The sequence below is a fragment of the Pinus tabuliformis genome, chromosome 5_1 (assembly GCF_031772625.1).
Source record: "Pinus tabuliformis cultivar Carrire ecotype Pingquan chromosome 5_1, CPIR1, whole genome shotgun sequence".
Classification (NCBI taxonomy): Eukaryota; Viridiplantae; Streptophyta; class Pinopsida; order Pinales; family Pinaceae; genus Pinus; species Pinus tabuliformis.
Window position 1 is genome coordinate 320,805,833 of NC_142305.1, and position 26,748 is coordinate 320,832,580.

General features: G+C 36.9%; 1 protein-coding gene across 2 annotated transcripts in view; it reads right to left on the reverse strand.

Moving 5' to 3' along the window:
- LOC149164644 (B3 domain-containing protein Os07g0679700-like) overlaps positions 1-23,554 on the reverse strand; it is a 353,274-nt gene extending 329,720 nt beyond the window's left edge. Inside the window, exon 1 of one of the 2 annotated variants that reach the window (XM_089432140.1) lies at positions 23,084-23,554. In XM_089432140.1, coding sequence (XP_089288266.1) covers positions 23,084-23,143 — 60 coding nt within the window. In that variant the 5' untranslated portion in view covers positions 23,144-23,554. The remainder of the gene's footprint in view (positions 1-23,083) is intronic. The other variant, XM_089432139.1, reaches the window with a different exon arrangement.
- Positions 23,555-26,748: the final 3,194 nt, after the last annotated feature.

Below are 26,748 nucleotides of genomic sequence, written 5' to 3' on the forward strand. Positions count from 1 at the left end.
ATTTGGAAAAGTTTGTTTTTTTTTTATCTTGGAGCTTACTTTTGGCATTCTTGTGCATAGATATACTCTTCATTGTCTTGTAAGCTATGTTGCATGGTTCGGGTTCGAGTGCGGGTTCGGCAATGATTAGGTTTGGTTTGAGTTCAGAATTTTTGATAAGGTTCGGATGAGGTTTGCCTTTAGGTTCGTCTATATATATATATATTAAGAAATCAACATCAGTAAACATAAAAAATGCTATCATGGACATGGAAACTGCAAGGCTAAATTAAAAGCTTGAGTTGTGACATGAGGTTAGGAGTTTTGATCTATGGACTTGGTCAATGGCTATGAGGTTCGTAGAACCTCAAAATGTTTTTAAGGTTCGCCAAAATTCGAACCTCAAGGTTAAAGTTCAACGAACCTTGTGACATAGCTTGTAAGTGCATTTTAATGTTATATTTCTAAAATAATGAATGTCAAATGCATGGAATTTTATTCTTATGGTTATTATTGTGCCTTAATTCATGAAAAAGTTTTTAAGGCCTTGGAACTATTGGAAAATTTTGCATGTGTTACTCATAAGAAAATGAATGAATGAATGTTTCTGGAGGATTATTCGCATTTATATCCTTGAAAGTCCATAAAAATTGCCATCAAGTGTAAAAGTTGAAAGTTGTCATGTAGTTGCATCCATAGATAGCGAAGCTACTTCTTTATGCCTCCTTGAAGAGCAAAGTTACCAAACCAAGATCATTTTTTACTCCAATCCTTCCAATAGCCAAGCATTGGTCCTAAATCTTTGGTGACCACTCACAACTCAATGAATCATCTTTATTTTCCTTCGTTTACCTCTCTCTCTCTTCGTCCTTTTAAGGATAAGGAGGCCCATCTAGGTCCTAGTGTGAAATTTTAGGGAGGAGGAATTTGGATTTCGTCTAGACAGGACTCTTCCTTAATGTCTCCTATAGGCATCCTCAAGTTTTGGACAAATTCCAACAATGAAATTTCAATATAATTGATGCCCTAGCTATCACACCAAGTGGGAACCCTAGAAGCCATCCTTCAACTTGGGGATTCTTTGAAGGTTTGCACTTTAGTACTTGTTGAAGACTGAAGTATATCATTCGCAATCTTTTCTCTTATCTACCATGATCTTGGATGAACTCTTGTATCATAAAATTTCTCAACCCTAGGTCTCGTGTAGTGTTTCTTTCAAGGGGTTTTTACTAGAATGTCCTCCTAGCTTCTCCCAAAAGCTCACACTTTCATTGAACCTTTCCATTGAATGAGCCTCCTTGCCTCACTTGAAAGAAATCTTGGATACATCTATCACAAGTGAGGGACTTTGCAACCCCTCTGGTCGGTGAAAATATGAAAAGAGAAGGGGACTTAGGTTGTGGTGACAGTGGGCTTTAGTTCCAAGGTGTTGTTGTGCCTTCTAGCTTTATCCCATTTACTAGGCATGCTAATTTGTGCAACAACACTTTTGGTGTCATTGTCGAGGCTACGATATGTGAGTCTCGTTCTCATAGGAAAATATTGACATATCTATTGGTGACTCCATTGAAGGAACGAAGCCCTAGTTCTTCATTGAACTTCAAAGAAAATACTTGTAGGGTAAAGCAAGCATCTCTTTAGGCACTTTGAATTCACCATGGCGACTCTAATTAATGATAGCATCCAATACCAGAAAGAAAAATGGAGGATCAGGAGCTAATTTCATTTGAACCAATAAAGTTTTTCGATGTTATGGTAACCCCAATGAATTACCCAAACAATGGCATAAGTGGCTACCTAAATTTGATGGAAGTGATAGTGCAGGGGAACATGTGTACGTTTTTGGACAAGAAATGATTTGTAATAATATAGATAGCCTAGATATAGGTATGATGCTTATTGCTTTAACATTGGAAGGCAAATTTAGAGATTGGTGCATTAATCTCCCTCCAAGAAGCATTGCTGATTTTGATCAATTTGAAGATGTCTTCCTGAAGAGATTGGATGGCAACCAGGACAAGAAAAATGGTCCCCATAATGATCACGAAAGTGAAGAAAAGGAAGCTTCATTATCGGATCATGAAGATGAGATCAACAGCAAAGGTAATAAGGAAGAAGAAAAGTCTCTCCTACCTGATCCACATGAAGCAAGTAATGAGGAGGATTGTTGAAAAGTGTAACTACGTTTGGTCTTCATAATGACATGCAATTGTGATTTTATGTAAAGAGGTGTAAAGAAGAAAAATGAAATTATTGTAATGCTTGCATCATGGGTTTCATGAGCAAGAGGTTTTATTTTTGAGTCAAGACTTCCATTGAGAGCCTTTAGGAATTTTGTCATCTAGTCATAAAAAAATAGAAAGACTCATTGTCACGTAATGGAGTCATTGTAAAGAGTCACACTTGTCTATGTAAAGTCATCCTCCAAGACCTTGTCACTAGCCCTCATCATGTCGGCCTACAACAAAGAGATGTATCTAGAAGATGAAGTCAACTTCCCTCCAAGAGATCACGTCAAACTAGAGGTCGTGAACAAACTTGTATATATACCCATACTCGGCCTCATTTGGAAACAACGAATTCGGCGAAGCAAGTTGAGAAAGAAGTGCGAAGTCTACACCAGAAGAAGCCTCCATATCAGCGCAGCAAAGAGGAAGGATAGCGAAGATATTCAAGCATTGTTTTTGGGTTAGTTTGTCCTCCTGTTGACCACTAGAGTGGCACGTCATGATTATACGAAGACTCCATGCCCAAGGATGATCCAGAGGACACTTGTACCATCAGATATCATCATTCAACAAAGTTTTTTAACTCTACTTCTATTTTCGCATCATCTTTCCAGTACCCAAATTCCAAACCCTGCAGGGAACTGTAATAAGTGATACTAGTAATGATGAGTTTTTGAGTTTGTAACAGGCTTAGGATGTTGAAACTCCATCAGCAAACAAGTACACCTTGGAGTGTTTTCTTTATCTAGTTAATTACGCCTTATTTTTCAGAGGCAGATAATTTTCTGGTTTTTTTTCACTCACGTTTTACCCCAAAGCTAGGGTGACTGTTTGAAGATTGAGCCCCTAACACATCTTAGTGTCTAGAGTCGATGTATAATACCATAATAGATCACACAAAAAAATTCGTGGAATTTGGTTAAGTCTAGGTAGTCATTTTTAAATTTTTTATATTTTCCGCACTACGGAAATTGCTAATAAAATTGTATTTGTAATGTAATAAGTGATGTCTAGAGAAGTTGTATGGGGTATGAGTAATGAAATTTGCACCTCTCACCCTCAACTTTCTATTATGACACACTTTGATGGGTTAAAAATGTGTTTTGAACCCTCAAAACCCACTTTTCCTAGGTTTAGTGGGAAATCTAGTAATTAATTAAGCCAGAAATTAAATAAATGGAGAAAAATAAATATCCACACATGCTAAATGTTGTGGAAATGAGGTGGAAAATTATGGGGGAGTTAAAGTGAAGTCCCAAGGTGATGTGGACTCCTAAAATCAAGAAAAGGACATGTGCTCAAATAAAATCAAATTGTTGGCATTAAAGGAGAAAGTTGCTTACTTGGAATTTCGAGTTTGTGAAGTTAATGCACATTTGGGAGGATTTGGGAGAATATTTGGTGGAGATTTTTGTGGAAAATTGTCCCCACATGGTTTACCACCCATATACACATGCCATTCTATCATAAAATTCGAATTTGGCACATAAGGGAAGAAGAAAATGATGTCCACTTGTCAGAATTTGATTTTACACTTGGCATTGGAGCTTCATTCAACAAATTCGAATTTCTCTTTGGGATTGTCACCTCATGCCACTTGTTTAATCACTTCTACATTGCAATTGGCTCCAATGCCATTTGTCATTGTCATTCTTCATTGATATTTGCTCCCAACTCTCTATATAATAGAGCCATGGGCTCTCATATTGTATCATGTAATAAGCTATTGGGCTTGAAGAAACTCTGTAATTTTGTACTTGCATACTTTCTTAATATAATCAAGACTTTGGGGCTATCTGGCTGGTGTTCTCTTGGTGTTATGAGGTGGTGTCCTTTCATACCACTGTTATTGTGTTTAATTTCTTAGACATGTTGAATTAATATTAGTTTATGCTTGCCATCTTGCTTGGATTGATGTGTGCAAGCTATCTTGCATATCACTGATTTAGGGTAGTGTTCTAGGGATAAGCTTACCAATTCATTTTAGGAGGAATGTTTGGTTTATCTTATTCATTATATTGCTCTAATCTTGTGCAAACTAATACGTGTTCAAGTGTGTAGGAAAGATCTTTTGTATTGTGTGTAGGAATCCATCTGGAAGTGGGAGAAATCTCAATTAGATCAACTCACTCCTAGAGTCACAGCGATCCAAGACTCGGCCATTTTTTCGCTCCAAGTTTTCCATTCAACGAAGAGCAAAAGAGAGTTTTTTTAGTCTATAGCTACTTGATCATCCATTTAAAATTCAAATACTTCTTTGGTTATAGTTCTTTCAAAGTTATATCTCCTATTCGAGAGTCATTTCTAAAGCTAGGCAAATATGGAGATTCACTCCCATTACTTGAGCTAGTACTTTGTAAATTAAATTCTAAGTTTAGTTTTGGTTTCTTTTTCCTAATTTCACACTGACAATTGGTATTTTTTTGTGTTTTGTAGCCCATAGGCTTGAGCATTCGGTAGCAAAGAGCTTGAGGAGAAGTTTTGGAAAACTACTCACTCGTGTGTATGCAAGACTCCCTCACGTTGTCCAAAGACTGATTTCTAGGGAGGCCATAAGCACTTGGGAGAGAGTTGCAAACTCATCTAGGCCGTGGGCCTTATGAGCCTTGTGAATCTCTTTTGGAGAGTTTTTTCCATCTTCAAGTTTGTTGTTGTTATCTTTTTGGGGAGAGAGTCTAGCTTTGTTAGAGTCCCATCTTTGTAAAGATCTCTCTCGTATTGCGGGTTGCTCTCTTAAAGGCATTTTTACCTGCTTTAAGCACTAATAAAGATAAAAGATTTTGTTGGAGGGAGCTTGGAATTTTTCCCATGGTATCCCCCTTCCCCATTTAAAAGAGGGATTCTTGTGGGTGGCCTAATCTTGCTTTTAATTTTTTCTTAGCTTTCTAGATTTTAATTTCATATTGTGCTTGCTTAAAATCAATACATTCCACTCCACATGCAAATTTTTACTAATCTTGTATTTAAATTCCCACATGCATACGCTCTCAAGTTTTGCAAACTATTTCTCTTTGAAGCATTTACATGAAGTATTAGTTTAATTTGGGGAATTAACACAGTTTGCACTTCATCTAAGCATTTTAGTATAGGAAGGTCCCAAATCTCATTAAAATTTACCTTCAACTTAAGTTGGTTGAATAGACTTGTAGGGACCCTCTACCTCTATTGACTTCTCATTGTGAGATCCAAACATTTGGGCGAGGATGAGGTCTAAGAACTAAAGTTCAATTGTAATTTTGCCTTAGCACTAGTTAATACAATAAACCAAGAACTCATTCCATCATATTTGCTTTGTTTGAAAAGTTCTTAAATTTCTTGCTCTCTTGATGATTTAAAGTCTCACATGCAAATCTTATTTCAAGAGACACTTGGAATGAAAGCATTGTAATTCCTTTTAATTTTGCAACAACTTTAATTTTTCTTGTACTTAGAAATTGGCTCATCTTGTGGTTCAATTATTGTCATAAATGGTTGAGTTCACTTTCAAGTACTATTATTTTGGGTTGCAAACTTAATTGCATGTTGTCATCTTGGTCTAACATTTGAGTTATTTTTGTATCCTTTTGAGCAAGATAGTTTCCATGCTTTAATTTGTAGACTTATTCATCTTGAAAGCATTTATAATATCTTGTGCTAACAATTTATTGTTTCACTTTTCAGGATTATTTTGACTTTCCATTTGAAAGCATTTCACTTCATTCTAAGCAAATACAATTTCATTTTTTAAAGAGCAATACTTTGAAGGCACTAGTTGTTTATGTATTTCATGCTTATCTTATGTATTTATGCTTATTGCTCAGATCATTTTTGCTTATAAATTTTAAAGAAATAATCTATTTAACTCTAACAATTCTCCTAGAAACTCACATCTTTTTAGCTTAACTTTTCATTAGAGACCACCCCCCTTAGCTAACCTAGGAGATATCAGAGTTGGGATTAGTGTGACAGCCCCTTCTCTGAGTTCCCTGCCACCAACCACACCTTGTGGGGTTGAAGGCTTTTCTCACTGACTTGTAGGTAGGTGTAGGCGGCAGGGTCAACATCTTTGGCGCTATTGTCGGGGACAAGTCTTCTTATACCTGGGAAATACGACTAACTTTTGATTTTTGCATGTTGGATTTTAGAGTTAGATTCTTGTTCAAGTGGTGACTCCACTTATTTTATTTTCTAAAAGGATTTCTTCTTGAAACTTGCTTCTTGTAGATTTCTTGCTAATCTTGGACAAAAGCCTCTCTCTGGTATCCATTTGCTCTTTCAGGATCAAGCGAGCATGACATCATGAATGATTTGTTCGCCCTTTGTGATTTTAATAAACATTTCAGGCTATGCCTAGTTTTCTAGGTAACAATGCCATCAGTACTGAAACTCACCTTAGGAATTTCCACCTTTGTGTGAGCAAATGGTGCCATGTTATTAACCATGAGGATGTTAAAATGAGACTTTTCATATTTTCATTAAGATGGAAATGTAATGGATTGGTTCATAGAATTACCTACTAACAGTTTTGATTCTCTAGAATCAATCATTGATGCCTTTGAAGAAAAATATGGAGATGAAAGAAAGATCAAAGCGAAAACTAATGAGAATGATAAGGATCTCATCAAGGGGTTGACTCGAATGATTAAGGATATGCAGCTCAACCACGCTCAACTCATTAAGGCCATGGAAGAAAATCATGCACAAGCAATAAAGGCCATGGAAGTCAATCATTCTAATCAAATGACCACTTTTCAAAATAGGTTTCTCACCATGGAAGAAAAACAAGTGCAATTAATCAACGCCATGGAACCAAATCATGCCAAGGAAATAAGTGTTATGAAGGCTAATCAGGTCTCTTTTCAGAATAGGTTGGATGAAATGGAGAAATTACAGGTACAAAAACTCCAACTTAGGTTAAATGATGAATGGGAAAAGAACAAAGAAACAAATCATAAACCTCCTGATCCACTGAAGCAATCTTCATCTCATTATGAGGAGGTCATTTACTCCAATGAAAAATGGCTAATTGATGGAGACTTGGATAGCAAGGAAACTCAGGAGAATCAGGTTTATACTTATGAGATTGGTCCATCACCCATGTCAGAGCATAAGAAAAATGGACAAAGGAAGGTCAAAGAAGTCTTGGATACTTCGAATTTTCCATCAGAGCATCTCCAAGATCGGGAAAAAGGTCTACTTTGATCACCTCAACATCAACATCACAATCTATTAAGAAGAAAAGATAAAAGCGGAAAGGATTTCGTAAATCTAATGGTCGTGTACAACATAGTGTTGGGATTGATCAAAGTCCTCAGATATTCAGAATTGGACAGGGCACATCAGAAAAGCAGCCCATGGATATATCTAAAAGTAAGCAAGTTCTTAGCAGGAACTTCATTGAGGACATCTAATGCCATGGGGCATCTTTCTGTATCATATTTCTATCCTTATCCCTCGTCATTTTATTTCATGAATAAATTGTCATTTATGCTTTTAGAATAAATTTTCATTGCTTCATTTATGTACTTGATGATATTTTTGAATGGATATTGTTGATATATGTCTTTTATCGGTGGATGCAGTTTCCAAGTTCTTGCACACTATCACTTCATATCTAGCATGTATCCCCATATGGAGCCAAATGTTGACCACTAGAGTGGCACCTGATAATTATATGAAGACTACATGCCCAAGGATGATCCAGAGGACACTTGTACCATCAGATATCATCAGTCAACAGAATTTTTTAACTCTACTTCTATTTTCACATCATCATTCTTGTACCCAAATTCCACACCCTGCTCGGAATTGTGATAAGCAATACTAGTAATGATGAATTTTTGAGTCTATAGCATGCCTAGGATGTTTGGACTCGATCAGCAAACGAGTACACCTTGGAGTATTTATTTCTCTGATTAATTACCCCTTCTTTTTCAGAGGCGGATAATTTTCTGATTTTTTCACTCACGTTTTACCCCAAAGTTGAGGTGACGGTTTAAAGGTTGGGCCCCTAACATATCCTAGTGTCTAAAGTTGATGTATATTACCATAATAGATCACACAAAAAATTTCGTGGAATTTGGTTAGGTCTAAGTAGTCATTTTTTATTTTTTTAGATTTTTCGCACTACAGAAATTGCTAATAAAATTGTATTTGTAATGTAATAAGTAATGTCTAGAGAAGTTGTATGGGGTATGAGTAATGAAATTTACACCTCACGTTCAACTTTCTACTATGACACACTTTGATGGGTTAAAAATGTGTTTTGAACCCTCAAAACTCACTTTTCCTAGGTTTAGTGGGAAATCTAGCAATTAATTAAGCAAGAAATTAAATAAATGGAGAAAAATAAATAACTACACATGCTAAATGTTGTGGAAATGAAATAGAAAATTATGGGGGAGTTAAAGTGAAGTCCCAAGGTGATGTGGACTCTTAATATCAATGAAAGGACATGTGCTCAAATAAAATCGAATTTCTGGCATTAAAGGAGAAAGTTGCTTACTTGGAAATTCGAATTTGTGAAGTTAATGCACATTCGGGAGGATTTGGGAGAATATTTGGTGGAGATTTTTGTGGGAAATTGTCCCCACGTGGTTTACCACCCATGTACACTTGTTATTCTATCATAAAATTCGAATTTGGCACATAAGGGAAGAAGAAAATGATGTCCACTTGCCAGAATTCGATTTTTACACTTGGCATTGGAGCTCCATTCAACAAATTCGAATTTCTATTTGGAATTGTCACCTCATGCCACTTGTTTAATCACTTCTACATTGGAATTGGCTCTAATGCCATTTGTCATTGTCATTTTTCATTGGGATTTGCTCCCAACGCTCTATATAATAGAGCCATGGGCTCTCATATTGTATCATGTAATAAGCTATTGGGTTTAAGGAAACTCTGTCATTTTGTCCTTGCATAATTTCTTAATATAATCAAGACTTTAGGGCTATCTAGCTGGTGTTCTCTTGGTGTTATGAGGTGATGTCCTTTCATACTACTACTATTGTGTTTAATTTCTTTTGCATGTTGAATTAATATTAGTTTATGCTCGTCATCTTGCTTGGATTGATGTGTGCAAGCTATCTTGCACATATCATTGATTTAGAGTAGTACTCTACGGATAAGCTTACCAATTCATTTTAGGAGGAATGTTTATTTTATCTTATTCATTATATTGCTCTAATATTGTGTAAACTAATACGTGTTCAAGTGTGTAGGAAAGATCTTTTGTATTGTGTGTAGGAATCCATCTAGAAGTGGGAGAAATCTCAATTAAATCAACTCACTCTTAAAGTCACAGTGATCCAAGACTCAGCCATTTTTTCGCTCCAAGTTTTCCATCCAACGAAGAGAAAAAGGGAGTTTCCATAGTCTATAGCTACTTGATCATCCATTTAAAATTCAAATACTTCTTTGGTTCTAGTTCTTTCAAAGTTATATCTCCTATTCGAGAGTCATTTCTAAAGCTAGGCAAATATGGGGATTCACTCTCATTACTTGAGCTAGTACTTTGTAAATTAAATTCTAAGTTTAGTTTTGGTTTCTTTTTCTTAATTTCACATTGACAATTGATATTTTTTTTGTGTTTTGCAGACCATAGGCTTGAGCATTAAGCAACAAGGAGTTTGAGGAGAAGTTTTGAAAAACTACTCACTCGTGTGTATGCAAGACCCCCTCATGCTGTCCAAAGGCTGATTTCTAGGGAGGCCATAAGAACTTGGGAGAGAATTGCAAACTCATCTAGGCCGTGGGCCTTTTGAGCCTTGTGAATCTCTTTTGGAGTGTTTTTTCCATCTTAAAGTTTGTTGTTGTTATATTTTTGGGGAGATATTCTAGCTTTGTTAGAGCCCCATCTTTATTTGATCATCAACATGCATGTGAATTTGGCTTCCTTGGAGAGAGTGTGAATTGCCTTTTTCTAACTTGCTAATTGGCACAGTGTGATTTTTATGGAGCAGCGTTATATTGGAGATTGATTTTTGCATTGAATACGCCTTTTTGGGATTGAAAGAAGAGTTTCTTGGTGGAATTTGTAATTTTATTGTAGAGTTCTCTATATTTTGCATGTGAATGAATTTATGCTAGGGTTTCTAAAATGTTCCATGTCTAAGTGCATATTATTCACTAGAAATATGGGTGAAATTTTGCATGTTATTATTCCTTGAAACCTATAGAAGAACTTCTAGGGTGCATCTTCTAGACTTAACTTCTCCCTTCACAAAAAAAGTAGCTAGGGTTTTACAAGAGGAAATTAATTTTTCCACCCTTTATTCCAATCAAATTTCATCTTCCTTTAAAAATTTGCTCTAAAACCCCATTAGCCCAAGTAGGACTAGGCACTAGCCAAGGTTTTGTTGATCAAAACCCATCAAAACTTAAATATTTATCTCTTACCTCTCCTAGGCTTTTTAATGCAAGTCACCAAGGTTTTTTAATGGTTGATTTGCCATAGAGTTGAGCTTGAGTGGATGCTTGTGGATGAAATTCCAAGGTTTGCTTTCATAAACCATTTAAACACAAAATCTAGCATTTATTATAGTAAAACCTCCTTAATTATGGTTGATGTCATGTTTTCTTAGCTCCTTTGTGCCACTGAAAACCTAGCCCTTCGCAAAGTTTCAATCTAAACCCTGTTTTAGGGTTCCACTATCCCCTTATTGACTTAATTTATTGAGGGAATCCTTTCTTTGACTTATGCATGTCTAGATATTCCTTATCATTTCCTATCGATAAACCCTAACTTGTAGTAGTTCTTAGCTAGTCTAGGGTTAGAATACTTGTTCCTTTATAGAGAAGATTTGAGTCTATTATGGCTTTAAAGTATCTTTCTCTAGGCCATTTATATAACCTTGAACCTTCTAATCAAAAATACCCCTACAGGTCAATACAGGGAAGCCTCCCTTGTGGTGAAATTCCACTAAACAGCAGGAGGAAGGTTGTTGAGGTGACAGTGTCAACCCTTCCTCATTATTGCTAAAGGGTCTGGCCCTTACCTAGTTAATCCCCTGACAAGACTTGCTAGATTTTGCAGCAACAATGACAGTTGTGATGGTCGTTATCCAATATCAGCATAGGAATACTTTATCGGTACTGGAATTGTAACTACTGATTGCAACCATACTTTGATGATGTTGGTTACCAACATCCAAGCTACAAGACTTTATATCCAACTCCTCAATGTGTGAAGAAATGCAAAGATGAAAACCAAAACTAGGACAATTCCAAACGCTTTGACTTTATATCCAACTCCTCAATGTGTGAAGAAATGCAAAGATGAAAACCAAAACTACGACAATTCCAAACGCTTTAGTGCAACTGCTTACAGAATTAGTTCCAAACCATATGATATCATAGCAAAGATCTATACAAATGGCCCGGTGAAGGTTTCTTTCTCTGTTTTCGAGGACTTTGCTCATTAAAATTTCGATGTTTACAAGTACTCCAAAGGTCCATTTAGGAAGTTCAAGCGACAAACAAGCACATAGATTTTGATTTTGATCACACAATTCCTTGGAATGGAATGGACAATCGAGTGTCAAGAAGCAAGGGCATGAAGTATAGAGTTGCGATAGTAACGGGAGGCAAGTCATGGAGTGAGAGTCGAGATGAGAATTTTGGGCTAAGTTGAGCACACAAAGCTTTGAGAGGCCTTATATGGTGTTAATTTTAGATAACAATGGAATGTTCTATGCTTAAGACAATTTACTTCAATGTTCCTTTAGCAGCCCAATGACAAATTCCAATCACATTATATAAACAACAATAGTAAATGTAGATAGAACATAAAATCATATGTAGAAGACAAACCCTAAAATCACATGTAGAACATAAAACCATATGCCAGGGACAAACCCTAATGTGGGGAAACCCTTTGATCAAATCTTCTTATTATTCTTCAATAGTTCAACAGAGAGAGAGAAAGAGTACAAATATCATAAATGTAAGCCCAAAATAGATTTGCCAAATCAGCAGACAAACCAACAGTCAATGCAGCCCTAACCAGAAAGTCAACAGTGGTCAAAGCTGCCCCAAAATGTCCTCCAATCAGCTCGGTCAACAGCAGTCCAATTCGGCCTTCCAGGAGAGTCAAAATCAGCCCAAAACAAGTCGATCAAACCCAGTCAAAGGAGAGAGAAACACTGTTGTAATTTTCAGCAGTCAACACTAGTAAACTTGTCCCAAACTTCTTGATTTCTGTGCCAATAAATGTGGCCTAGACAAATCGAACTTCTAGCCCAAAAACTGAGGTCAAAGCTGGTCAAATAACCCTAAGTCAACAATGGTCAACACCCTGAAAACTTTGACCTATTTTACCCAGAAAAAAACTCAGCCTCTTGCCACACGTGCAAAGAAGAGAGAGAGTTGCCTGCCACACGTGCAAAGAAGAGAGAGAGACCTCCAAGTTGTACGAACCAATCAAGAGAGAGAAGATGATGTGATGAGATGATGTCCAAATGAGGAAAAGGTCACCTCTATTTATACAATTCGTTGAGGGTGAGGAGACCCATCTATTGGGCTTCATGAGCCTACATTTGACTATGGCCGACCTTGACAATTTGTCCATAAGAGAAATAAATTCATAATTCCATTTCTGCTTGTCAAAATGAGATGATCTTTATATCAAAATTGTACCTCTCCGAAAGAGGAATCCAATGCAATAATCATCTCCATCATATGAGTTGTCCTAAGGTGGAAGTTGGCCCTAGTTGCCAATTTTAACAAATGGGCACACAAAGATACTAGACCAAGCTATGTAAGGAGGAGCGCCCAGGTCAAGATAGAAGAGTCGCAAAGTTCCAGAGAGAAGGGCACGCAAAGGAGCTGACAATGAAATGTTAGGATTTCTGATAACGTGGGATAGAGTATATTTAGAAAAACAAGTATTTCATTCACAAAAATGCTTTACCGCATATAGGTGCGAGCAGAATAAATGCTCAGCCTCTCCATTCTTGTCAGCAACCTCTATGCACCCATGAGCAAGTTTTTGGAGCGCCCAGCAGAGAGGAGGACCACAAAACCTCGATTGTCACATTGGTGAAGGCAATCTTGAATGCTCACAAGATAAGCTACTGCACACACCACAACATATCTAACAAGGGGTCGTTTCTATTTGACAAGGATGGCAAAAAGGAATGTTATGTCAAGCCAGAATCTTACGATCAAAGACATTTCTAAGGGACTCACTACGCTCTGATACCACTATTAGACTCACGTGAATGCAAGAGAGAATTTTGATAATGTTGATTTTGTGTAACTTGAGAGGTACTCCAAGCCCTAAGGTTCGAGTTTTGGAGGGCAAAGTGCCACAAGGGTCACTTGTGGGCTTGGAACCCAAGGATGAGGTTTTGCACCCAATCGTGTTTGGGGCAATTCCGGAAGCACATTTCTACATGTGATGGCATGAGACGGTATAGGGCGGAAAGGAGAATCCAAAGCTTCGAGAATCGTCGAATTTCGAGTTATAGATGTGGAGAAATGAATTTTTCAAGTTGACAAGTAATTATTGGTATTCAAGTCATGTGGGCTTGAAGTAAAATTGTCCAATAGATGTGTCTCTTCATGAATTGGTGGAGCCCCTTTATTGGTGTATAAATAAAGGGTGAATTGGAGTCATTAAGGCATCCATCCATGCAACATTTTCTCTAGACAAGGATTCGGTGGAGAAGGGAGATCTCTTGCCCTAGCCGCAGCACAAAGGAGGCAAATCAGCGAGGTATAGGAAGTCTGTTTCAGGGTTAAGACATGGTCCAAAGTGCTATGATGAAGGCCGAGGGTGTTGTCTTTTAGGTCGAGTTCTTAAGGGACAAAACGTTGTTGTTTGGAGGATTGTTTGGGCATTGTTTTGAGGTCGGTTGCTACAGGAGGGTTGTTGTGCTAGGCCGCAGGCCATAGCACTACAACTAAGCTTGCGTAGGAGGTGATCAAGGGTTGACACCTATCCCAGGTTGCAGCATAGCTAAGGAGGGGTTCTTCAAGGATGTGTCACAGCCCTTAAAGGGACTATTTGTTGACTGTTGGATGAATTTAGGGCTGCAGCAAGTGCCCTAACCAGGACTGCCACAAACAGCAGTATGGAAATACAATTTGGCATAGTGTTTTGGAGGAGCGTTGTGTCATGCATTGACCAGTTTGGATCAGTTTGATTGTGCAGCCTATTGGTGTCGTGTAGAGGACTTTCCAAGGATGTGAAGAGTCCATCTTAGGAGCAGAACCGACAATGAAGTGTTAGGTGCCATTAATCTCGTGGAGGGCAGTGCGTTGGCTACCCAAAGTAGCCCTAGATGAGCTATCTTGAAGTGACGAAGAGGAGCTGAAGATTGGGTGGAGATTGGTGCCGAAGTGCAGCACTTTGGTGGACAAAGGTGACTGCTACCCTTGCAGTTGGAGCTCGGGAATTAGGCCTACTCAGAGAGCAAATTGGATCAGCCCGTGTACATGCTACAGAAGTGACATGTCGTTGTGTTAGGTGGCATCCCTCCTGGAGTCTCAATGTGTTGTGCCTTGATGGACTAAGGCACAACTAGTGAGCAGTACGGAAGCGAAGGACCGACAGGACGAGATACGGCATCGAGTTTTTCATTGTATCTTGTATACCATAAACTATTGTATTATTCAGATTTGGTTTAATATAACGAAGATTGGGATTATACATTATTGTACAATTTGTTGAAAATTGTGTATATTTGTGGATGTGTAATTTACTGCTTTATATTTCCATTGTCCAAAGTAGTTTATGGTTGAGATTCTTGGTTTGGTAGCATCTGAGATTTTAAGATTCTAACCTAGATCCAAGATCGTGGAAATTCAACATGGTATTAGAGAGTGTCTAAGATACTTTGGAAGTAAGTAAATCTTAGTTATGCACAGCGAAGTACAATGTGAGAGGGAGTTGGTCACATTGTAAGTGAAGGGCTCACTTCAATGTCGAAGTTGCAGGCAGGTCTCCAGTATGAGGACAAGTTGGAGGGGTTTTCCAACTATAGTCCTTGGAGGGAAAGGATCAAGTTGGTCTTACAGGTCAACAAGATCTGGGAGTTCGCCGAGAAAGGGATCAAGAAGCTAACCGACCCTAAAGAGTTGGAAATATATGAAGATTTAGATGTGAGGGCAAGATTGGTCATCCTAGATGGTGTGAAGGATGCCCTAATTGTTATATACCTAGGGGGGATAATATGGGGTACCAAGGGAGGTACCCAAGGTAATAATGTAATAATGAGATGGGCCATAGTAATAAATAAGGTGGTTAACCCATGTCATGTAAGGGACCACAAGTAGTTAATAATAATGTAATGGGCCCATGGTATTAGTTGATGGTATGAGGGAACCATGGTAATGATGCATGGTATTGTATGTATGAGGCCTATATAAAGGCTAGAGACTCCACATGGAGGATATGAAGATGAAGAGAAGTATTATTGTATGAACAGGCATATGGCTTGTGAAGTGTTCTCCTTCCTTAAGGAGTGAATGTATGGTGTTGCCCTACCTTAAGGGTTTTGATCAATAAAAAATCATTTCTATCTATGTCTATCTTATTGTTTCTCGGTATATTTGCATTATCTTATCTTTTCATATCTGATCTATAATATTCTTGGGTTATATCTACAACAATTGGTATCAGAGCTACAACAAGTGGTATCAGAGCTATATTTTCCTATAAGATCTACAACAAGTGGTATCAGAGCACTTTCTTGGGCAAACCGTGGAGAATTTTTTTTTTATTTTTTGCAGGGATTTTTGGGTGGCGAAATTGCAGATCAGATATGTACATTTTGGTGAAAGATCTGTAAAATATAATTACAGATCTGAATTCTTTGTGCAAAAATAGTCGAATTCAAAAAAAAAAATCAGTTGAATCGGAGTCCGGATGAAGGAGATCTCGCTGTTTAAAAATCAGTGGGGTTGCAGACAATTTTCAGGACAGTGAGTTTGCGGCGCAGATCTAGAAGTCCTGGTGCCAGATCTGCAAGATCTAATTTTAGATCTGGAATCTTTGTGAAAAAACACATGATTTCAAAAAAAAAATCAGTCGAATCGGAGTCCGGATGAGGGAGATATCGTTGAATTAAAATCAGCTCTTTATGCAGAAATTTTGGGTGACGGCGGGAGAGTAGCAGCGCAGATCTGAAATTTCAAGTGCCTGGATCAAGATTTCTACCACATGAGCAGATGCAGAGTGGTTGTTCCATTTCTAAAAACAGGTTATAATAGAGATTCTGAGCAATATTGACGGATCTGTGACCATTTCAATTTTTCACCAATATTTTTGTGATGGCGGGCCTAATTGGAGTTCGAGGGATTTGTATAAATTTGACGGTTCTCACACGTCAACATGGCTAGCACAAATGGAGCAGTATTTCAGATTGAATCATATCCTAGATGATTGGACTAAGCTTAGGGAGGGGACCCAGTACCTGGACAATGAACAATGGATATGGGCGGAATGGCATCAGCGTTGCAATGGACCTTTTCAGAATTGGGATGCCTTCAAAAAAGCTCTTATAGAGCGCTTTGGCCGTAAATCTAATCTTGTGGATAAGCTCACACAGACAGACACACAACCTAGCAAAGATTTTATTTTTACAGAAAAGAAGGAAACTATGGAACCTAAAGGGTTATTTCCTACTGGTATATCCTTATTGCAGATTCATGGATTGATTCAGAAAGAGAAGATCATTGTTTCTATCAATCCTAGTTGTCAACATAATTTTATCAGTGTTAATTTGGCAAAAAAATTGCAAGTCCCAGTAAAACAAATTGAACATACACAGGTTGATAATAAGGATGTTCAAATCTATAAGGATTTGAAGCTTTCTATGGATAAGTATGTGTTTCATGGTGATTTTTATGCTTCAGATATGAATAACATGGATGTTGTTTTAGGATACCCTTGGATGGAATTAGTGGGTACTACCAATATTAATGTGCAGAAGAAATTCCTGAAGCTCTGGTGTAAAAAGAAGAAAATTACATTACAGGATATTTCCATTAAGAAGCAGGTAGAGTCCAAGGAGGCTGAAGCAGAAGATGTTCAAGGACTGACATATCAGATGATGAGTCTTTGATGATCGACAATCAAACACAAACAGAGGCTGCAGAAGCAAAGGTTACAGGTGATGATGCATCAGAGGAGGGCTCAGTGGTTGAAGTCATATTGACAAAGAAGACACCACAACAGGCACCACAGCAGGGTGAAGTAAAGAAAAAGCCATCGTGGGTTAAAACTTCAACATATCATCACCCACATCACCCAGCAAGACAACAATCAAGATGGCAACCAATTAGCCACATGGACAACAAACCCCGCAGGACAGATCGAGAGGAACAAAGATCCACCTACTACACATCCACACAGAAGAGCTACCGCAGTCAACTTCCATCGCAAGCGAGCGAGGCACCAGCAAGATCGAGGGTTCACCTTTCTCTTGGATGGCTAGATGCACGTGCATGGTATCAGTGGACTACTCTTTTGAGTAGATCTAATTATTTATGTTCTTCCCATGTTTCGGGGACGAAACATGCTTAGGGGGGTGGAATGTTATATACCTAGGGGGGATAATATGGGGTACCAAGGGAGGTACCCAAGGTAATAATGTAATAATGAGATGGGCCATAGTAATAAATAAGGTGGTTAACCCATGTCATGTAAGGGACCACAAGTAGTTAATAATAATGTAATGGGCCCATGGTATTAGTTGATGGTATGAGGGAACCATGGTAATGATGCATGGTATTGTATGTATGAGGCCTATATAAAGGCTAGAGACTCCACATGGAGGATATGAAGATGAAGAGAAGTATTATTGTATGAACAGGCATATGGCTTGTGGAGTGTTCTCCTTCCTTAAGGAGTGAATGTATGGTGTTGCCCTACCTTAAGGGTTTTGATCAATAAAGAATCATTTCTATCTATGTCTATCTTATTGTTTCTCGGTATATTTGCATTATCTTATCTTTTCATATCTGATCTATAATATTCTTGGGTTATATCTACAACAATTGGTATCAGAGCTATATTTTCCTATAAGATCTACAACACTAATACTTCATTTGTCCAGGAAGAACAATGCACATGAGATGTGGATGGCTCTTCAGAATTTGTTCCAGAATAAGAACGAGAACCGGGTATTGGTATTGGAGGATAAGTTGAAGTCCACCAAGATGATAAAGGGTGAAAGCGTGACCTTGTATTTGACGAGATTGTCTCAGGTCAAAGATGAGCTTGTTGCCATCGGTGTGACTATCTCAGATGGAGATATGGTAAGGATTGCCTTGAAAGGGTTCACCGAGGAATGGAAGCCCTTCATCAAAGGGATCGTTTCCAGGGAGAAGCTGCCAGACTGGGATAGGTTGTGGGATGACTTCATTCAGGAAGAGTTGCGAGACAAGGATCTTCATCCAAAGAAGTCTTTTGATGATAACATGGCCCTTGCAGTGCGAATGAAGGGTAAGCGAAAGAAGGACTTGAGTAAAGTCAAGTGTTTTAACTGTGGCGAGATGGGTCATTATTCGCCAAGATGTCCAATGAAGAAGAAGGGAGATGATGAGAAGAGCAAAGGAAAGCAGGCTGTCAGTGTTGCCACTTCAGCTCAGATAGATGATCTCACCAGGAGATTGGAAGAGGAGAACTTTGCTATGATCTCTCATTTCTCGCAGGGTATTATCAATGAGGATGGATGGTACGTGGACAGTGGTGTGACGAAGCATATGACAAAGTCACAGGAGGTTTTTGAAACTCTAGTTGAATGGGACTCGAAGTTGCACATGGTATTGGGTGACAAGAGTCAATTGGAGATCCGAGGATCGAGGGTTGTGCCATTCAGGGTGGAGACAGGACGTGTGATGCAGATTTAGGATGTACTCAAATATAGCATGATTTTCGTCTCAATGATCGAGAAGAAGGGGTTTGAGGTCTTGTTTCAGGATGGGAAGGCAAGACTCACGCCCAGAGGCTCTAAGTCCGATGGCATTGTACTTGGAGTTAGAGAGCATGGTCTCTACAGGTTGATGGGCAAGCCTGTGGATCATGGAAAGAAGCAGGTGGAGCAGGTGTAGGTTTCAGAAAGCAAGAGCAGGTGCAGGCTTCAGAGGGACAGGTACAGGTTCCCGAGAAAAAGGTACGCTTTCCCGAGAAGAAGGTCCAGGTTCCAGAGACTCAGAGGGAGTCGAGTTCGAGAGGGAGCTTGCAGGTTCAAAGGGAGACTTTGCAACCCAAGAAGAGCGCATAGTCAGTGGGGAGAAAGAGTGCTCCTACAACTACCAAGAAGGAATCATGGAGAAATTGGAAAGCAATACAGGGAAAGAAGAAGCAGGATGCTTCCAGTGACAGTGACACTTCTGAGAAGGGTGTAGTTCACCGTACAGTGACAGCAATTGTGAGCACCAGGGGTTGGGCAAGTGTTGCAAGCAGTGATGATGATGACGAAGTACTTCCTAGTCTTGGAAGTACCTCCCTCGCTAAGAGGGAGTGATGATTTGTGTAACTTGGGAGGTACACCAAGCCCTGGGGTTCTAGGTTTGGAGGGAAAAGCGCCACAAGGGTCACTTGTGGGCTTGAAACGCAAGGATGGGGTTTTGCACCCAATAGTGTTAGAGGCAATTCTGGAAGCACATTTCTACATGTGATGGCATGGGTGGAAAGGAGAATCCAACGCTTTGAGAATCATCGAATTCCGAGTTGTAAAAGTGGACAAATGAATTTTTGGAGTTGACAAATAATTATTGGTATTCAAGTCATGTAGGATTGAAGTAAAATTGTCTAATAGATGTGTCTCTTTGTGTATTGGTGGAGCCCCTTTATTGGTGTATAAATAAAGGGTGAATTGGAATCATTAAGGCATCCATCCATGTAACGTTTTCTCTAGACAAGAATTCGGTGGAGAAGGGAGATCTCTTGCCCTAGCCGCAACACAAAGGAGGCAGAACAGCGAGGTATAGGAAGTTTGTTTCAGGGTTAAGACAGGGTCCGAAGTGTTGTGATGAAGGTCGAGGGTGCTCACTGTTAGGGCAAGTTCTTAAGGGACAAAACATTGTTGTTTGGAGGATTGTTTGGGCATTGTTTTGAGGCCAATTGCTACAAGAGGGTTGTTGTGCTAGGTCACAGGCCATAGCATTACAGTTGGACTTGCATAGGAGGTGATCAAGGGTTGACACCTATCCCAGGTTGCAGCGTAGCTAAGGAGGGGTTCTTCAACAGTGCGTCACAACCCTTAAAGGGACTATTTGTTGATTGTTGGATGAATTTAGGGCTGCAACAAGTGCCCTAACCAGGACTGTCACAAACAACAATATGCAAACATAATTTGGAGCAGTGTTTTAGAGGAGCGTTGGGTCATGCATTGACCAGTTTGGATCAGTTTGATTGTGCAGTCTGTTGGTGTCATGTGGAGGACTTTCTGAGGAGGCGAAGAGTCCATCCTAGGAGCAGAACCGACAGTGAAGTATTGGGTGCCATTGATCTGGTGGAGGGCAGTGTGTTGGCTACCCAAAGTAGCCCTAGACGAGCTATCTTGAAGTGACGAAGAGGAGTTGAAGATTGGGTGAAGATTGGTGCCGAAGTGTAACACTTTAATGGACAAAGGTGACTGCTAGCCTGGCAGTTGGAGCTCGGGAATTAGGCCTACCCAGAGAGTAGATTGGATCAGCCCATGTACATGCTACAAAAGTGGTGTGCAACAGTGTTAGGTTGCAGCCCTCCTGGAGTCTCGATGTGTGATGGCCTTGATGGACTAAGGCACAACAAAGCAAAGGACCAGCAAGATGAGATACGACATCGAGTTTGTCATTGTATCGTGTATACCATAGACTGTTGTATTATTCAAATTTGGTTTAACATAACGAAGATTGGGATTGTACATTATTGTACAATTTGTTAAAAATTGTGTATATTTGTGCATGTGTGATTTACTACTTTATATTTTCCGTTGTGCAAAGTAGTTTACGGTTGAGATTCTTGGTTTGGTAGCATCAAAGATTTTAAGATTCTAACCTAGATCCAAGATCGTGGAAATTCAACAGATAAATGTGAGATAAATGTTTATGACCCTTGGTTTCATATTCCATTGGACTTCTCGTGACTCTTCACGTTCACTTGTGGCTTTTTGCCTTCCACAAGTAAAGATTCCAAATTTACATAAACCCTAAGGATTACTTTTCCAACAACTACTTCTAGAAACTTCCAACTATCCCCTTAGCTAAGTTGCCACACTATGAGGAACGTACCTGTGCCGGTCACCTGAAATTTGCATCTGGCATCACCCACACCCACTCAAAAGGTCTTGAACCTGGATCTTAGCATAATACAATCTGAATCACCCCATTGCTTGCCATTAGATCATACTCCTACGACCTACTCCATTTACTCTTGTGTGCATCTCACACCTTGTGTACAAAGAAGGTGCATCAAACAAAAGGGATGAGTATACCACCTTTTTTTTCAAAAGAAATTGACAATTAAAAACTTGGCACTGCTAGGTGTTGATGCAGGGAAATAATAACATAGGATTCCAAGTGAACAAAACAATCAGGAAACAACTAACCTGCCTGGTATCAGCTACCACTTCTCCAATTTTTTATGTTCAGATTGGCAAGTAAAAGATGTCAACAAGATTTGAAATAGGGCCTCCCAAGTGTCCCCAACCATATTTTATTCACAGCTCCTCTTAGTCTTGTGGCCATCTCACACATTATGTCCAAAATAGGAGCATCAAACAAAAGGGATGAGCATATATTGTTGGTTTTTATTTTCCTTTTCTTTTTTTCCCAATAAGTTGATGATTAATAGCTTGCCACCACCATGGGTTGGCACAACAATGTATAGAATTCCAGCCTAGCAGAGTAATCTGTAAACGGGCCAGTATCGAATACTTCTTCAATTCTTGATGTTCAAATTCCTGGCAAGCGGTGTCAACAAGATTCAAGACCGGACCTTCTCATGGCAAGGACCCGCAACATACATTCAAATTGGGTACTCATATATTTCGTTCAATGTTCCATTTACCCTTGCGGAAATCTCACACATATTATGTACAAAGAATGTGGAAAACAAAAAGGGATGAGCATCAGTTTTTGTTATCGTTTTGCCTGAAGTTATTTGATGATTAACCAGCACCACTAAGTGTTGATTCAACGGGGTAATATAGGAGTCCAGCCTAAGAGAATAATCCGTAGACAACCCAGTATTTACTACGCTTCTTTTCGCTTCTTGATGTTCAGGCTTCTTCAATTCATGATGTTCAGATTGGCGGGCAAGAGATGTCCAGGATATCCGAAATGGGCCTAATGGGTCTCCTCATAGCAAGCAACCCGGTACTCACCACTCAATCAACAGGCAACGAACTTTTCGTAGCGCATACATTTTTGAATTTGGTTTTCTGAATCAATGAGAAATGCAGGCAATCGTTTGTGTAGTTGACTGGTAATGATCTGGATTTAGTCATGAACATATTTCAAGAGCATGATCCAACAGAAGGATGAAAAGGGCAAAAAGCAAACCAGCACAAGCTGTAGGGCTAATAAGCCACCATTACAAGCCTCCACCTTGAATCTAAAAAATTCCAAATGGGTTCCAAAATAACCCTGCGCCTTAAAAACTAAACCCGGGGCATACTGCACGAGAACCCCGAAGCTAGGCATGTTACATCAATATTAGACCTCGTAGATTTAAATGAACATTAGACCGAGAATCCCGAATCTCTCTCTCTTAATATCAGACCTCCCATATATCCATGAGATTTGAAATCAACAAAATATGTGGGAAAACTGCAATCTACACGTAAACTATTCATTTGCAAATAAAACACAAACAAGCTCCGAGAAGTTAATGCCATGAATGACGTAAAACAAATTAATAGCAGAATCTTAATCGTCGATAATTTTTCATTTCATACCCGCATGAATTGCAGAGCTCTGCAAATTCTCCCGAGCGTAGAATCCATCCGGCTCTCCATTTCTCAGTCGAGGTGGCTCCGCATTTAGCATTAAAGCACGCTTTTGAGGCGGACATGGCGGCTACCACACCGTTTTATTTTCTTCGCAGTTTCGAATCGAACTTCAGCCTGGAAGCATAAAGATTACTGCCTGAGAATGGCATCCATTGCCATGCATAAGATCATCTGTACACGTCCGCATTCACCACCCAACACGCCAAAACCTCGCAAAAACGCTCGTCGCACTTATCATATTCATACCCTCGCCATGGAGAAATGGAGTCAAGTGCCCCCTAACAGATCCCGTTCTAATCCGTATATATGCCAATATGTACAGTGTGTGTTGTCGTATCCGTAGAAAAAAATTTGAGACTTCTCAAACCGTAATGTAGGGCAGGTTCAAGTCTGCAATGCATTTCCCTCCGCCCGATGGGGCATTCCCTAGACACACAACTTTCCCTTGCCTTAGAAGCCATGTTAAACGGGTGCAAGCGGTTGAGTGGGATTTATTTTATTTTTTTATTTAAGTAAAAAAATGTGTTAACATAGAATAATTTTGAAGATAAGTGCCATAATATAAATTAAACAATTAGCGAAGGTTGATGGCCATTTTTTTAAACATAGAATAATTTTGAAGATAAATGCAGTTATATTAATTAAACAATTAGCCAAGTATCAAAAATATTTACACGATAGTATATTTTATAATGATAATTAAATAAAAAATTTAAAAAAATTTATTTAATAATAATTAAATTAAAATTTAAAAATATATATATATAACAAAATAAATAAATTGTGTGATAAATTTTATATAAAAAATATATTATATAATTAATGTCACATAATTATTATACTATATAAAATAGATATTAAAATATATAATTTGAGTAGTAACATTAAATAAAAACATATATTATATAATTAATGTCACATAATTATTATACTATATAAAATAAATATTAAAATATATAATTTAAGAAAAACATATATTATATAATTAATGTCGCATAATTATTATACTATATAAAATAGATATTAAAATATATAATTTAAGTACTAACATTGTATTGATTATATCAGTTGTTTATTTAAATTTCTTATTTTCTATATAAAAATTGTATTAAAATAATTAGTATAATTATTTAAATTAAATGGTTGATAAATGTTAATAGGCATTAATCTATAAAAAATATTAAAACATATAATAAATAAATTGTATAATATATTTTATATAAAAAGACATATATTATATAATTAATATCACATAATCATTATACTATACAAAAATAGATATTAAAATATATTAATAAAATTTTATGTTTTTGAGAATTTTTCTTCCAACTTAATTACATCAGTTTTTGAATCACTATGGTTTATTCTAAAGACAAAGATTTAGCATTCCATGTTATATATTTTGCATTAACATTGTATGAACTATGATTCATTTAGAATTTTAAAGTTCTATATAAATGTTGTATTAAAATAATAATTAGTTCAATCATATAAATTAAATGGTTAATAAATGTGGATATACATCAATTCATAAAAAGCATCAAAACACTTAGGAATACATATCACATTATAAAATTTAAAAAGCCATAAAAACTACTTAAATTATAATTTTATTTTATATTTTTTTTTTTTCAGAAGAAAAAAACAGTATTTTCATTCATATGAATATATCATAAGAAAACATCTAAACCAGATTGTAGCGCAAGGAACATCTACAATGTAGTATCCAAATCTAACAGAACAGGTTTGCCCAGAGTCCTATCCTCATCAAACCTGTAGCATCCGCATCAATACAAAAAGATAGAGGAAGAGTGAAATAGAAACAGCATATATGCAGAGTTACAAAATCATAAGAGCAAATATATCATCCATGAAGACCGTCCATAAGCTCCTGTATGCCTATAATGGAAAAGTTGTCCGCCTCCATGCTAATTATTAAATATGCGTTATAAAAAAACATTGAACAATATTCTTAATCATGGAAATTTATGTTCATCTTCTTAATGTATAAGTCAATATCATAGATTATCAATACACAATTCCAAAAAATCATAATTTACTTCATATGATATTTTTTAATTAATAATTTTAATTAAAAAATGGCATAATTACTTTGGAGATATATGTCAACCTTTAATTTGTATAATTGCTATAAATATTTAAAATATTTGCAAAAGTCAAATTTCTACCATCCACTTAAACAAGCCTATCAACTTAATTAATAAAATTTCATATTATATATTAGGTGTCAACATCGTATCAACCACATTAATAGTCCATTTAAGATTTTAATGTTCTATTTACAAATTGTACTAAAATGATTAATTATCTCATAATAAATATCTATATGTATAATAAATTATTCACTTTACTCGTGAATTAATTCATTAAATTTGATAATTGAGTTTAATAACTTTAAATTTAAATTTTGATTTTTTAAATTTGGTTGAAATTGCTTTTTTTAACTATAATTTTGAAATAGTTAGATTGTGATTTTTAATGTATGAATGGATTATTCTCATTGCAATTGAATTTACACTATTATCATTTAATATATACAATTTCATCAATTCAAAAATTATCTTTATCATATTTTAGGTAAAAAATGTTAATTTCCTCTCTTTATTTTAAATAGCTTATATATATATATATATATATGCTCTGAAAAATCAAAACACACAATTTAACAATGCAGATCTCATATTTAAGCCATGGAAGCAACATCTTCAAATCATGTAGAATATATGATTTCTTGGATATGTCATGATACTACATGGTTCTAGGATAAATTGTTTTCAGTCCTTAGATCTTAATGACACAAATATGAGCCACTATTTTTAACTAATCAAAAATAAGATTTAAACTAGCAATTGCCCCTAAAGGTGCAAAGATATACCTATGAAATAGAAGATTTGGGAAGATCATCTTGGAAAACTAAATCACATCTCTTATTTCTAATAGAATAAATATTATATCAGGATTAAAATATAATAATAATAATAAATTAAATAAAAATAGATATATATATATATATATATATATATAGCATTTGGTTGTGCCCTAAATAAGATGACTAATGGAAAATTGCGCATCTAAATAGCTAAATGATAACAAAATTTATACAATTCCTTAATTGATTATTTGAGTTTATTATGTTGCCATGTTGGTGAGGGCAAATTTTGAAGACAAAATGGATCAATTTTCACATTATTGCTTTTACAAGTAGAGTAAATATATAATTATACCTTATAAAAAAACATCAATTTTTTTTACTCCAAAACAAATGATTTTGTTAAGATTTTTTAATAATATTATATACATTAACGTGTGCACTATGTATGTACATATATTATTCATTTATAATCACAATATTAATAACTAATATATAAACTAGTATAAACATATTCAATTCTTATAATGACGTGAATACTTAATTTATAATTGATGAACTTGTTTTTCATAAGTTCTAAATCTCTTTTTGCTTTAGTTAGATGTAAATAATTATCTTTTGACAAAGTATACTTAATTATATTACATTCCACTATAAATTAAAATTTTCTAATTCTTTAAAGAAATGAACTAAATTACAATACGAAATTTGTTTTATAATA